Source organism: Thalassophryne amazonica, chromosome 14, assembly GCF_902500255.1.
Source record: "Thalassophryne amazonica chromosome 14, fThaAma1.1, whole genome shotgun sequence".
NCBI classification, from domain to species: Eukaryota; Metazoa; Chordata; class Actinopteri; order Batrachoidiformes; family Batrachoididae; genus Thalassophryne; species Thalassophryne amazonica.
The window spans coordinates 7,465,961-7,480,622 of NC_047116.1; the positions used below are offsets into that span (position 1 = coordinate 7,465,961).

At 40.3% G+C, this 14,662-nt stretch overlaps 1 protein-coding gene across 3 annotated transcripts in view; it reads right to left on the reverse strand.

The window, feature by feature from the left end:
- Window positions 1-14,662, reverse strand: part of itgav (integrin, alpha V) — a 66,670-nt gene that overhangs the window by 28,969 nt on the left and 23,039 nt on the right. For all 3 annotated transcript variants that reach the window (XM_034186002.1, XM_034186001.1, XM_034186000.1), the window contains 9 exons: window positions 13,861-13,904; window positions 13,545-13,601; window positions 11,476-11,528; window positions 8,053-8,128; window positions 7,604-7,733; window positions 7,369-7,466; window positions 5,030-5,123; window positions 3,392-3,437; window positions 2,504-2,611 (listed from right to left, as the gene is read on the reverse strand). In XM_034186002.1, coding sequence (XP_034041893.1) covers window positions 2,504-2,611; window positions 3,392-3,437; window positions 5,030-5,123; window positions 7,369-7,466; window positions 7,604-7,733; window positions 8,053-8,128; window positions 11,476-11,528; window positions 13,545-13,601; window positions 13,861-13,904 — 706 coding nt within the window. The remainder of the gene's footprint in view (window positions 1-2,503; window positions 2,612-3,391; window positions 3,438-5,029; window positions 5,124-7,368; window positions 7,467-7,603; window positions 7,734-8,052; window positions 8,129-11,475; window positions 11,529-13,544; window positions 13,602-13,860; window positions 13,905-14,662) is intronic.

A 14,662-nucleotide genomic window follows, 5' to 3' on the forward strand; every position in this document is an offset into this window, starting at 1 on the left:
GGAAATTTATTTTTCAAGCTCGTTTTTCATTCCCACACAACACTGACTACAGCCGCTCTTAAAACCCGACACTGTGAACCCAAAAGTGTATTTTGAGCCAAATATAATGTGACCTCATTAAGAAATAATTCAGTTCTCTCCTACCCAGACTTCCCATTATTATTATTAATGAATTAAATAGGCCTCCTATTATTATCATTATTATTCACTAAACAGACTTCCTATTATTATTAATAATAATAATAAAAGTATACAAAAATAATTAAGGGGACATCCTATTATTATTACTATTGTTGTTATTATTATTATCATTATTTAAGGCGACATTGTCTGTTTTGGTGAGTAGATGTTCTCTGCATTTGGAAAACATCCATCTCTATCCGTGAAGACTTTCAGAGTGCAGACCCCCCCCCCCCCCCATTCTAAGAGAAAAAAATCTTTTTAGTTTTCTCTCATTAACACAGTCACGTCTCCTGTTTCATGAGACTGTTCCGTAGGGTCGAGTATTAAGAGTGACTAACTGAATGAACGCAGCCAATATTGTGAGGGAACGCAAAATATGAGCTAAAAATTGAAATTCTCACCATGGTCTTTAATAGTAAGTAAGTAAGTCTCTTCAGCTCCTCCCTTGTTTGCACTCGGGGTCGCCACAGCAAATCCAAGGTGGATCTGCATGTTGAATTGGCACAGGTTTTTACGCCGGATGCCCTTCCTGACGCAACTCCACATTACATGGAGAAATGTGGCAGGGGTGGGATTTGAACCCAGAACCTTCTGCACTGAAACCAAGCGCTTTAACCACTTGGCCACCACCCATTTAATCCTGTGAACCTCAAGCATTTTTGTGGTTGATGGGTTTTTGTTTTGTTTTTTGCTCCTGTCACTATGGACTCATTTTTCACTGCAGCTCTCTGGAAAACAGCACAATCACAGCTTGACCTCAGAAATAAATTATAGAAAAACTGACAGTGACACAAACCATAAAAGGAGAAGAAACACACTGGAACTTAAATTTCTTTGACAATTTTTCTCACAAAAATGGATAAAAAGATGGAATCCATAAATGCTTATTTATTCCAAGTGTGCACGTGTTACTAATATTGGGGAAAAGGGCTCCTCCACATGCTGCACCATCACTGTAAATACGTTTCCTTTTTCTGTTCTACTTCACCTCTGTGCCGACCTGCAGGTCAAAGAATGTCTGAATTTTTGTCACGACTGTTGATCTCAGATAAGTCAATCAAGTTGCAATGATGAGTGCGCTTTTTTTTCTTAATTTTATTTTAACAGAATCTGACACAAACAAACAATTTACTTCAGGAAAACTTTTAAATGAGACATGTAGAAGTGACTCTGAATATATTTTGTTATTTTAAGCCCAAATTTGGTTAGTTATCCTGGTTCAGAGCACAATTAAAAAACAAAACAAACAAAAAAAAATAAATCTATTTTTGCATTTTCTGCAATTTTGTTTTATTTTTTAAAGAAATCATACCTTTCAAACCTACCAGCAGGTTGTGGGTTTTGAAGAATTTAGACAAACTGCAACTAGGTTGTTAAAATCTTTAAATTTGGCACTGTAATTTAAAACGTGTAAGTTGCCCATTAATTCAGGGATACAGCCATAAGATGATTTTTGGCTGTCAGCCGTCTTATTTTCTCTAAAATTAACTTCTAAAATAAATACACAGTCAAGAACTAGCCGCACATTTCAGCAACTTTTGTCAGCATCTAGTGGGTGATGTGAGCATTTCAGGGTTTTTGTACTTTTCCTAACTGAAATCCAAAATTTTTTTTTATTTTTTTTATTTCTTGACACACAGACATTTGACTTTTCAGTATTAATGTCTAAAAATGTACATTTTGAGAGTTTTTAGATATGGACGTTTTCCAAAAGGAGGGAATTTCTCCTGACAAGCACAATTTACAATTGTAGGTAGAAAAAAAAAGAAAGAAATCCAGTTTGCTTTTTGCAGGTTTGCATTTGAAAATATTTGTCTTTGTCCAATTTTTCAGTGTGGTAAATGATGAAATATATGACTGAGTGAAGCAACAATCACAAACCTTGGAATTTAAGAAATTAGATTGAATTCATGGTAAATGGACTGCATTTATATCGCGCTTTTCCATCTGCATCAGACGCTCAAAGCGCTTTACAATAATGCCTCACATTCACCCAGATGTGAGGGTGCTGCCATAAAAGGCGCGCACTACACACCGGGAGCAACTAGGGGATTAAGGACCTTGCCCAAAGGGCCCTTAGTGATTTTCTGGTCAGGATGGGATTTGAACAGAGGATCCTCTGATCTCAAGCCCAACACTTAACCACTAAACCATCACCTCCCCTTCATGAACAGACCTGAATGATAACAGATTCTAATTATCTGGATTATCTGGATTGCCCAAGTGCATCTGTCAGATGTGAAGGAGGCGTGTCTCAGAGGGCTGAAGTGAGACACTAAGTCCTGATCCTGGCAGATCCAGAAGACAGTGAAGAACCTACCAGGACACAGACGTTTTTCCATCAGGCAGGGTGCACTGCTTGTCCTCTGGGTTGATGATCTGAGGTGTGAGGTCTAAGGTGGCGTTCACACTGATCACTGGGCGGGCTCTGAGACAGACAGACAAACATCAGTGTATTTGCTCAAGGTGACAGAAACGTTATGTTTTGGTGCCTGAAAGCTGAATTAATATGCTACGGAGCATATTTTCTGGAGTATAAGTCACAGTTTGTTTGTTTTTTTTTTTTTACTAGTTTGAGAGGTCCTGCAACTTATAGTCCAGAAACGTTTGTCCAACTTCCCCTTTCGATCTCAAAGCCTGAAGGTCCAGAGGGACAAATGCCACTGACTGCTCTCACACTCTGACAGCATTCAGATACATTTCTGATGACTGAGTCCCGGTCGTTATTGAAAGCCTGGATCTTAGTCTTGACTCAGGACAACTGCAAACCCAGACACTCGCATGCCTCACTCAGCTGCTTCCAGACCTGACCCTTTTCAATGTGACTCATTTAAGTCCAACTTCACCATCGATGGACCTCTTCTGTCCATGACTTCCAGGTTCAACCATGTAACTACTGTACCGCGTGCAGGAACATCAAGTTTCAGCAGTTTCAGAGAAGAAGATGTTTACACACAGTGACACCGGCCCAGGTGAGCTTATGCCGCGGGTATTTACAGTCAGTATTTCCAGCGGATTTGGAGCACAGAGAAAGAGTTAAAGCTCACAGCATCAATAAAGACAAAGTACATCAAACAGCAGCTCTCTGACATCTGAGGTGGCCTTCATTATTACAGCACACGCACGCACGCACGCACACACACACACACACACACACACACACACACACAGCAGGCTGCGTACACTGTAGGGTGTAATGTTGGGTTACCTGTATAAAATTGCTTTGTCTGCTCCAAACACTCCCACTATTAAATCTGAAAGAAACAAACACACATCAGCTTTTCACAGCAGAAACATACACACACGCGCACACCCTGCTGTGCTTAAAACCTTTTGCAGACTTTGAACTGCAACAACTCATTAGTGTTTTTTGCCCCAGGGGATTATTTGAAAGTGAGCATGCACACAGGTCGTGCACATGTGGCACGCACACGTGGCGATCTCCGTATTCTGTAGGTCTGTTTATGCCACAACGATGGGAAGATTTGTTGCAATCCACAAGCCAGATTAGGAGGCGCTCCACTTGCAATAATCCTGGTCAGACGGACAGATGGATGATTCCTAAAAACCATCCAAGCATTTGTTAAGCATAAACAAAAATATGCCACACGGTCTTTATAACTTGGTGCTGTTGTTAGCTAACAATGATCACAGAGTACAAAGCTACTTTTCGGCGTGCTTTGAATAAATCCGTCTTTTAGACCAGATCAGACTTCATTTGGATTAAGTTACATTTTAGGGTCGAGACGTTTCTGATTTTGCTGCTATGAAAACTGTCACATTGGTTGCACAGTAAAATAACTTAAATATTCATTCTAATCCAATTACATTCTTTCTGCAAATCTGACTGGTTAATCATGTGAGATTTCAGACTGTATAATATCGGGGTATCAGTGGCAAAATATGTGACCGTTTCACATGTGATATATTACTCCACGCTTTGATCGCGAGTGCTGCTACACAGATGTCAATAATGGTGCTGTCAGCTGAGAGCAAGAGAAAATGGCGAAGCGACGATGATGCCGAAATGGGTGAATTTAAGATACCATATGAAAGTACTGCTGTGGATTTAACTCAATGCAGTTGACGAGATGGAGAAATCTGTGGGTCTGCTCACGGAATTTCCAGTTTGGCATGAAGACGCTACAGCAGTTTCGCCGACCGAATTTCTTACAGAAAAATAAACCGTGCAAACAAGAGAATTGGATTAGAATGGGAATAACCCTGTCGTGTCTGATGATTTGTGGACGTTAATGCTGGATTATGGTCACAAATATCCAAAAAACTCCAAAAAAATCCAGCATTAACGTCCACAAATCAGACACAACAGGGTTATTCCCTAATTTTATACCAGCCTTCCACAGTCACCCACACAGTTTTAACCAGGGACACAATTGTAAAATAAATCTGCAGTATATATAAAAAGAAAATAATAAAGAGCACAATTACTACTCTAATTTAGCATCACCTGGCAGGAAAACAGAGGACATCATTTTTAAACATGCATCTGTGTCCAACTTCCTTCACAGCTCCCATCAAACGTGACTTATTTTACTTTATTTTAATTGTGAAATATCTGCTCAGTAATAGTCTGTCAAAGCAGAAAGGTACACATGTGCAATATGCTAATGCTAACCATGATGGGTGCCACCTCATACGCCAGCGCTAACTGTGATGAGCGTGACCACATACGCTAAGGCTAACAGTGATGAGTGTCAAAACTCATGCCAATGCTAACCACACTTAGCATTTTCCTTAATATTAATTATTAATAGCTGAATGTACCATGTCTTCATACTTGTGTTTTTTGTTGAAAACATCGTCATGTTTAAATGTGACGGTTCACCTGGGTATCCATTCTGGTCTATGTCAATATTTCCAGTCATAGAGTATCCAAAGCTGGCGGGCATGTAGCTGGATGCCCATTTCCCCTGCAGGACCTGAGGGAAAAAACAGAAAAGCATCATCACACACTGAGGTTCAGCTGCCGCACAAAGACGTCCTGTCTGAGGATATGCATTGATGTCATAGGTCAAGGAGCATGGACTAAGTTGCAGTATAGAGGTTATTGTCAGTACTTGAATAGTTATGCTCAGTTCCATTGCTTTTAACCCTGTGGGGCCGACGCCGTCGTATACGACAGCTAAGACCAAGCTTGACTAAATTATAAATAACTTTTTAATGATATGAGATAGAAACTCTTTTTTTTTTTTTGCTGAAAAGTTAACTCCGCAAACTTTTGAGCTACCCATCGGACATCTTTGTACTCCTCACAGAAGCTGTGTGATGACGTGCGCAATGTGAGTGTCCAATCGGAATTGGTTCACCATCACATGGTTTTCCAAAATCCAATCATAGGGCAGATTTACCTCACGTGAAAAGCCAAAGATCGTTTTCAGGAGTGATATGTTACTCATTGGCCTGTTTGAATAGCCCCCTGGGTGCTCCAATGAGTACATCCAATGTGCCCTGCGCCATTACGCACAGCGATCAGTGAAAGTAGGAGCAGACGGAGAGCCTCTGATGACAATCTCACGTGCTCAAACAAAGAGTGTGTAACTATCAGGACTGCTCCACTACTTTGCATGTGAATGTTACTGGATAACTCTGTTGCTTTCTTGGCATAAAGCACTGTTTACCATATCAATGGAGCGAGGGGGAGGGCCGCTCCTCAGACTGTAAGGAGCCAAAGTGGGCCAAAGTGTGAATGATAGCTGCTAGGAGTAGCACAGAAGTTTGTGTTGTAACCTTTGTGTAATAGCAGACAGAAATTGCTTTGAGATGAAGACAAAAAAAACATATAGACCATTTTGTATATATTGTTCAAAATGTGCATTTGTGTTTATTGTGTGAACCTTTTGTTGTACAGTCTTTCACACAAGACCTCAAATTACCTTTATAAAGTGTCAAAACAGTTGTTTATTATAGTTTGCTGTGTGTTTTGAATAAATGTGTGTAGAAAATTTTTTTCTGCTTTACTTTTTTCTTTATTATTTTTGATTGTAAACCTTTATTACACTTAGAAACACACAAGAAAAGATATATATTATGAAAGCACAGGTTGTCCTGAAAAAAACAGACATAAAACTTGATTGTGGGATGCAGGGAGAGCTGTTATCAGCAATAATAAAACATTTATGCCAGGCGAGTGAACTGTCCAAAAAATGCCCTCGGACCCCAGAAGGTTAATAGTATTAAGCTTGAAGAGTTGACATCACGCCACGTTGTATTACTGGGTAATTTCCAGATTTGCGCCATAGTTGATCATTTCTCTTTGAGGTGGAAGGTCATCTGTTCCCACTGCTTAGCACTTCCAGTTAACCTCTCATGGAACCATCTCGTTTTTCCTCTTTTCCATCTGCTAAAAACGATGAGCCACCCCTGCCAAGCAGCCCACCCCATGATTATGTGCCCAACACCACACCAATTTCCATGTTTGTGACATATTACGCTGCAGAAAGGAAGATGTGATACTATGCGTCAGCACAAGAGATTGCACATTTGCCATTATAAAGGCTATTAAAAATAAACTATGTCACCAGTGCCGCCTGGCGTTTGGCACCCTAAGCGACTGTTTATGGCAGAAGCCTCTGAGACCAGGCTCGTATGTTAAAAATTATGAGCCAACAATAAGTAGCTTATTCTGTTAAACAATGCCCTTCATTGGCAATCGACTTGCAATGACTAAGGGGGGAGGAGGACCTTCACCAGGGGATGATGGCAAGGCTTAGGTAAGCAGATAACTGTACAATCTGTTTAAATTTTTTTTTTTTTTTTTTTTTTATTTAGTGATGTAAACATAGACATGTTTACCTCTGTATGGATCCTCTCCATGCTACAAGACACTTCTTACCCATTTAATGACCAGAAGCATTTTACTGTGCGTTTTTAACTTTCACATACAATTACAATTTTACACCCCATTAGGCTTTGACCATGCATGCATTTCAAATCAATACTGCATCAATTTGAAATTGTCTCAAGTGAAAATATGAACCTCAAAACATCTAAAAATAGAGTCTAGTTCCCCTTTTATACACTTTCATAAATACGGAACATCTAGCTATAGATACTTAGTTTGACAGATTTAATTTCATGAAGATGAGACCATGTATGAAAAGTGTAAAAATTCAAATACATGCTGTATAATTAAACTTCATGTTTTTAACAGGTAATGTGTTTAACCTGGGAAGGTGAAGGGTCAGGGCCCTTAGGGCTGCCATTATGAATGTAGACCAAACCGTTGTGCTGAGGGCCACCATACGGAGCAGAGATGGCCACATCTGGGGAATATGACACAGAAATTATGTCGGCACTGTCACATGTGGCCAAAATCAGATATCGGTCTGGACCTGTTTGGAAAGCATGCAGTGTCATGCTCATGGACACTAAAGTAATCAGCCAGCCTTTGTGCTTGTACCATTGTAGCCATCCATGTCGACGTCTCCCAGAGCGGTGATGGCAGAGCCGTATCTGGCGTAGACCTCTGAACCCATCAGTATCTGGGGGTCATGGAAGGAAAATCCACCACGACCCAGATACACACTCACCTGGACAACACACACATGTGCACTCTTTAATATGTTTAATAACACAATGCAAATAAAATCTAAGGCATTTTATATACAAAAATAATCACCCTGATCTGTAAATAACAGTTTACAGAAAAAATAAACTGTCAGATGGCAGTAATTAGAAATATTTTATAGAAAGGATTTTTATCACTGTGAGACCAAGGAAACAATTAAAAGCCATCATCTTTGTTTTAGTTTTGTGTTTTATGATTTTAAATGGTCATTTCAACTAATTTTCCACATATACACACACAGATATAATAAAAATTGAGTAGCATTACGAAAAATGACCAACCTGTCCCACCTCCCTCAGTTTACCATCTGATCCTCGATCCATGAAGAGAGGAGCACCAACCAACAGATCTACCAAACTGACAGAGAGAAGAAGAACACTGGGAGACTGTACAAACGTTTAATGAAACAGTAGATCTATTACTAAATTACTGAACGGCAAAAACCTTTTCCTCTCTAATGAGCAGCAAGTAACCCCCATGATTTAGTGTCATGATTTTCTTTGCGATCCAAACAAATGTTATTGGTTCAGTGTCAGTGTCCCTGTAAAAATAACATTATTGTGAAATATTTAAAGTTTATGTGTGAGCTGCAAATAGTAGATATGAAAAGAGAGACTGTCGTACACTTTAAGTAAGTAAATAAATAAATAAACAACATTTTGGCGTACTTTTTGCACATTTTTTCCACCCTGCTTACATTCTGACATGGTGTGATAGTGATACAGGATGGAACAGAATCGACAGATTTCCTGGATTCTGGATCGTGTCTCATCCTGAGGAGGCGAGGAGCACAGGGTGACATATAAGAGTGGAGGAAGGTGAACACAGGTGGACAACATGCAACCTAAAAGAAATGGAGACTAAGCTGGTGGCAGGAGAGAGTGTAGTGAGACAGCATAGGATGGTGGTTTGTAGGATGACTTTAGAGGTGAAGAAGAGGAAGAGAGTGAGAGCTCAACAAAGGATCAGATGGTGGAAGCTGAAAGAGGAAGACCGTTGTGTGAAATTCAATGAGCAGGCGAGAGAAGCACTGGATGGAGAGGAAGAATTCTGGACAACTGGAAAAGTACTGCAGATGTGCTGAGGGAGACAGCTACGAAGGTACTGGGTGTGAATATGGACAGCGCAAGGAAGGAGAATTGGTGGTGGAATGAAAATGTACCGCAAAGCATAAGGAGAAAGAGGTTGGTGAAAACGTTTTGGGATAGTCGGAGAGATAAAGTAGACAGGAGCACAAGAACATGCAGCATAAGGCGAAAAGAGAAGTGGCAAAAGCTCAGGAAAAGGCATATTTCGAACTGTACAAGAAGTTGATTAGGAAGGAAGGAAGGAGAAAACGACTTGTACTGATTGGCCAGACAAAGGGACAGAACTGGAAAGGATGTGCAGCAGCTTAGCGTGGTAAAAGATGCAGATGATAATGTGCTGACAAGCAGGGAGAGTGTGTTGAGAAAGTGGAAGGAATATTTTGAGGAGCTGATGAATGAAGAAAAAGAGAGCAAAAAGGCTAGATGATGTGGAGAGAGTAAATCAGGAAGTACAAGAGATTAGGATGAAGTGAGGTCAGCTATGAAGAGTGGAAGGGTAGTTGGTCCAGACTTCATTCCAGTGGAGGCATGGAAATGTTTAAGAGACATGGCATTGGAGTTTCTATCCAGATTGTTTAATAAAAGTTTGGAAAGTGATGCCTGATGAGTGGAGATGAAGTGTGCTGGTTCCTATTTTTTAAGAACAAGGGTGATGTGCAGACCTGCAGTAACTACAGAGGCTTAAAGCTGATCAGCTACAGCATGAAGTTATGGGAAAGAGTAGTAGAAGCTAGGCTTAGAAAACAGGTGAAGATCTGTCAGCAGCAATATGGTTTAATGCTGATAAAGAGCACTACAGATGCAATGTTTGCTCTGAGAATACTGATGGAGAACTATAGAGAAGACCAGAAGGAGTTACATTGTGTTTGTGGATTTAGAGAAAGCTTATGGCAGGGTGCCAAGAGAAGAGTTGTAGTATTGCATGAGGAAGTATGTGAAGGTAGTGCATGATATGTACAAGGACAGTGCAACAGTGGTGTGCAGAACAACAGATGTGCAGTAGGAATGACAGACTCATTGAGGGTGGAGGTGAGATTACACCAAGGATCAGCTCAGAGTGCGTCCTTTTTTGTAATGGTGATGGACAAATTGATGGATGAGATCAGACAGGAGTCCCCATGTACTATGATGTTTGTAGATGACATTGTGATCTGTAGTGAGAGTAGAGAGCAGGTTGAGTCTAGTCTGGAGAGGTGGAGATATGCTCTGGAGAGAAGGGGAATGAAAGTCCGTTGGAGCAAGACTGAGTACATGTGTGTGAATGAGAGGGAGCCCAGTGGAATAGTGCAGTTACAAGGAATAGAAGTGATGAAAGTAGATGAGTTTAAATACTCGGGGTCAACGGTCCAAAGTAATGGAGAGTGTGGCAGAGAGGTGAAGAAGACAGAGCAGGCAGGGTGGAGTGAGTGGAGAAAGGTGGCAGGAGTTATTTGTGACAGAAGAATATCTGCAAGAGTGAAGTTAAGTTTACAAGACAGTAGTGAGACCAGCTATGTTGTACGGTTTAGAGACGGTGGCACTAACAAAAAGACAGGAGGTGAAGATGTTGAGATTCTCTTTGGGAGTGACGAGAATGGACAAGATTAGGAACGAACATATCAGAGGGACAGCTCAGATGGGACAGTTTGGAGACAAAGTCAGAGAGGTGAGACTGAGATGGTTTGGACATGTGCAGAGGAGGGACCCAGGGTATATAGGGAGAAGGATGCTGAGGATGGAGCCACCAGGCAGGAGGAGAAGAGAGAGGACGAAGAGGAGGTTCATGGATGTGCTGAGAGAGGACATGCAGGTGGTTGGTGTAACAGAGGAAGAAACAGAGGACAGGGTGAGATGGAAATGATTGATCTGCCGTGGCGACCCCTAACGGGAACAGCCGTAAGGAGAAGAAGACGATGACGACAATGGCAATAATACATTTAAAATGTGACACCACAGGTCATGTCATAAAATGTAAAACATTAAAGTTCATGAGTTCAAGAACATATTAACACTCACTCGCTCACTCATCTTCAACTGCTTACTTGGGTTACAGGGTCTGGAGCCTATGCCAGCAGTCATAAGGCGGGGTACACCCTGGACAGCACGCCAGTCTGTCACAGGGCCACATATAGACAAACAAACACATTCACACCCGCACACACGCCTACACACAATTTAAAGTTTCCAATCCACCTAACCTATGTGTCTTCAGATGTGAGAGGAAGCCGGAGCACCCGGACAGGACCCACACAAACACGGGGAGAACCCACACAAACACACCCAAACTCCACACAGAAAGGCTGCAGGTGGGAATCGATTCCATGACCTTCTCGCTGTGAGGCAACAGTGTTAACCACTAAACCACTGTGCTGCCTTAAAACTAACAATAAGCAATAAAATGAACTCGTTAACTAAAGCTGATACGGAATTTGTACTTGTTGCCAGCAGAGGTCAGTAGATTTTACTTAATGTCCATTTAAATTTAACAGGCAGTGAAAATTAATAATTAAAGAAATAAAAAGCTCATTTCACGAGATTGGATGCTTTGTAGCTCACATGGTACTAACATCAGGTGGAAACAAGTGGAATTAAACAAACCAACAATAACAACAACAACAACAAAAAAAAAAAACTTACCCATCATTATTGACATCAGAAGCTGCAACAGAATGACCAAAGTATGCAGCCATCTAGAAAACAAACGATGGAACACATAATGAAGGAGAATACTAATCTAAACAGGCTGTCATGCCTTTATCTTTAAAGGGGAAAAAATAACAATTACTGAACTGGAAACTAAAGTAAGAGAAACTTTAGGAGAAAAACAGTGAATTACTTGAGCGATAGTCTGAGAGACATCTGCTAAAGTAGAAAGAAAAGAGTCAAGTCACAGAATCCACACTTGCCCACATCTGCCCACAATGACATGTTAAAGTTCTAAAGGACACTCATAACCACAACACCAGGACCTTATCACAGCGCAGACAATGATTCAGGATGCTTGAAGCAAGAACCAGCATCCCGTTAGTTATCTTTGCGTTCTGTCCCGTCTGTGTCCGTCTGTCACTCGTTTGTTGAATTATGTTTCAGTATTTAAGTCCGCACTATTTCCTGTTTAGTTGCCAGATTCTTTTTTCTTTCCCCGTGGTTATGTCATATTATTCTCCTCCCGTTGTAGTGTTGAGTGTTTAATTATCTTTGGTTCCTCCCATGTTATTTCTATGAGTATTTATTATCCCTTGCGCCTTTTTGCCATTGTGTTCCATTTCTGTTTATTGCTCTGTGTTCGTCTCAGTTTGTTTACTGCCTCCCTCTGCCTGAGTTTTGTGGACTGTACTTTGCTTTTTGGGCTCCTATTTGAACTTTTGGACTCTCACCGTTGTTGGACATTATTCATGTGTTTGGACAATAAATCACCTTACCTCACGTTTTACTTACTGTCTGCATTTTGGGTTCACTCAGACACTGCTAACACAACACATGGCCTGAAACACGTAATTCAAGAATATCTTGGATTGCCTTACAGATAGCAGCAAGACACCAACACGTTCCACGACAGCTCTCAACAGTCCAAGACTATAGTGGTGGTATCATGGACCTATCATGGGCTTATCAAGTCCAAGACTCTCCCCAAGACCTGGCAGGATTTGACAGTCATGGTGGTGTAAGAGTCAAAAATCAGGTACCTTATTTTATGAGTTATAAGTCTCATCTGTCAAAGACGCATTGTGAAGGGGAGAAAAAACAAAACGTAAGTCGCACTGGAGTATGAGGTGCATCTTTTTTCTGTTTGTGGAACTCACTTTATAGCACAGTATTTTCCTGGAATTGACTTTAACAACAGACAGGAACTACATGTGGCATATGTACACACCACAGCCTGTTCTGTTATTTAAAATAAGAACTTTTAAACAGCAAGATAGAAAAATAAATGTGTGTTGGATAACAGTATTTGATGCAATTTGGACAAAAGAAATTACACGTAAAAAGACTGCTGCAACATGGAGAAGAGAACAGTGGATTTATACAGGAAGGTCTCAGCTTCTGGTGTATAACATTAGGACTGTTAAATTCATTCATTAAATTCATGCATTAAACAACATAGTAGATGTTATCTGACACAATTTGGACAAAAGAAATTTAAGAAGTCAACAAGGATTAACAGCCCACAGCGATGGAAACATTCATTCATTAATTTTTTAGACCCACTTATTCACTGCAAAAAACAGGTGTCTAAAAACAAGATAAAAACAATAAATCTCAGGGAAACGGTGCTCAAAACAAGTGAAATTATCTGTCTATGCAGCAAGATAATTTCAATTGACAAGATTTCTTGAATTAAGATGGTTAAATCAAGAAAGAAGATTAGAGTGCAAAGCCGAACACTTAAAATAAGAAATGAAGTCTTAAAACAAGATAATATACTGTATATCACACGTCTAAATCAAAGTTGTTTTATCTAGGTAACAACCAAATAATCTGCAGTCTTCCAATTAGGAGCCGGGGGGGGTAGCTACAGCACATCCCAGTGGTCACTGAGGGAGAGGCGGGATTCACCCCGGACAGGCACCCTACCCCACAAAACTCAACAATTAGGATGAACCTTTTTTCACCTCCAGTACACATTTGACCTGCTCCTGTTTTTATACGGTAAATAAACTGTACAGTGGTATATTGTCAGGAAGACGGCTGGTCCTCAGACTCACCTGGGTTCCTGTGAAGTTCATCATCGACTCCATGGTGTTGCCATGAAAGATGTTCACCTAAAATATGGAAACATTACATCAGACGTGGTCTATATTTATAACAAACCTTCATTTCCATCCCAAGTGAAAACATGAATCCTGCACCAAAAGGATGAAGCAGCAACTCACAGTCACCACACAAGAGAGTGAACGAATGAATGTCGAACTGCAAAATCATACAACTCCAGGATGATAGCGTCCAGCACATTGTTGGGTCTTCATTAACTGTGATAGTTTATGAGTGTATAAATTCACAGCGTGCAGTTTAAACACTTACATAACCGAGTGCCTTGTCCCCCCTCGGTACTCCGGTGATGTAATCTACAGAGGTGAAAGAACATGAACATTTAACTCATAGCATATAAACATTAAGTTAGTAAAATGCAAGACATTAAAATCCCTCTAAGAACAAAACTCGAGATGTATAAGGACATATGTTTACATCCAGAGCAACTAAAAACCTCCAAATACACACTGTTCTGTCTATCAAACGTGTTGACTTTTTTCCATTTAAAGTTCATTAAAAATAATTCAATACATCTGATTTTCAGTTGGTCAAACGTTTACACACACAAAGCTGAAAACCTCTTAACAGGATGGAAGATTCCAGCAAATACTAGAATTATTTCAACATCTTCATAACCAATTTCAATAAACAGGGTTTAATTGGGGAACCTTTGGTTGTAGTTACTGGTCTACCTGTAGAACCACTAACTGTTAAAGGTGCTATAAAATTATATTTTAAACACTAATATAGTAACTATTTACTATGTAAACTTTTAGGGGTGTAATGGCGTCCTGCACAGAGAATGCAGCAACACTCCCTCTAAATATGAGCTTTGTTTTTTAATGTAACAGGACCAGCTGTGGAGCCAGTGGATGAGAATCCCACCCTATGAAACAACTGAACCTGCCCATGTTTATAAAGAGGCAGGTGTAGTTGTAGCGCTGCGAATTCATGGTAGCGGACAGAAGTGACTTTCCCTGCCGCTGACCAAAAAAAAAGGGCACTGTCAGTTTGACCAGAACATCTGTCATTCGTGTCAAACGTTAAGTTGAAAAACTATTTTTAATTTGGG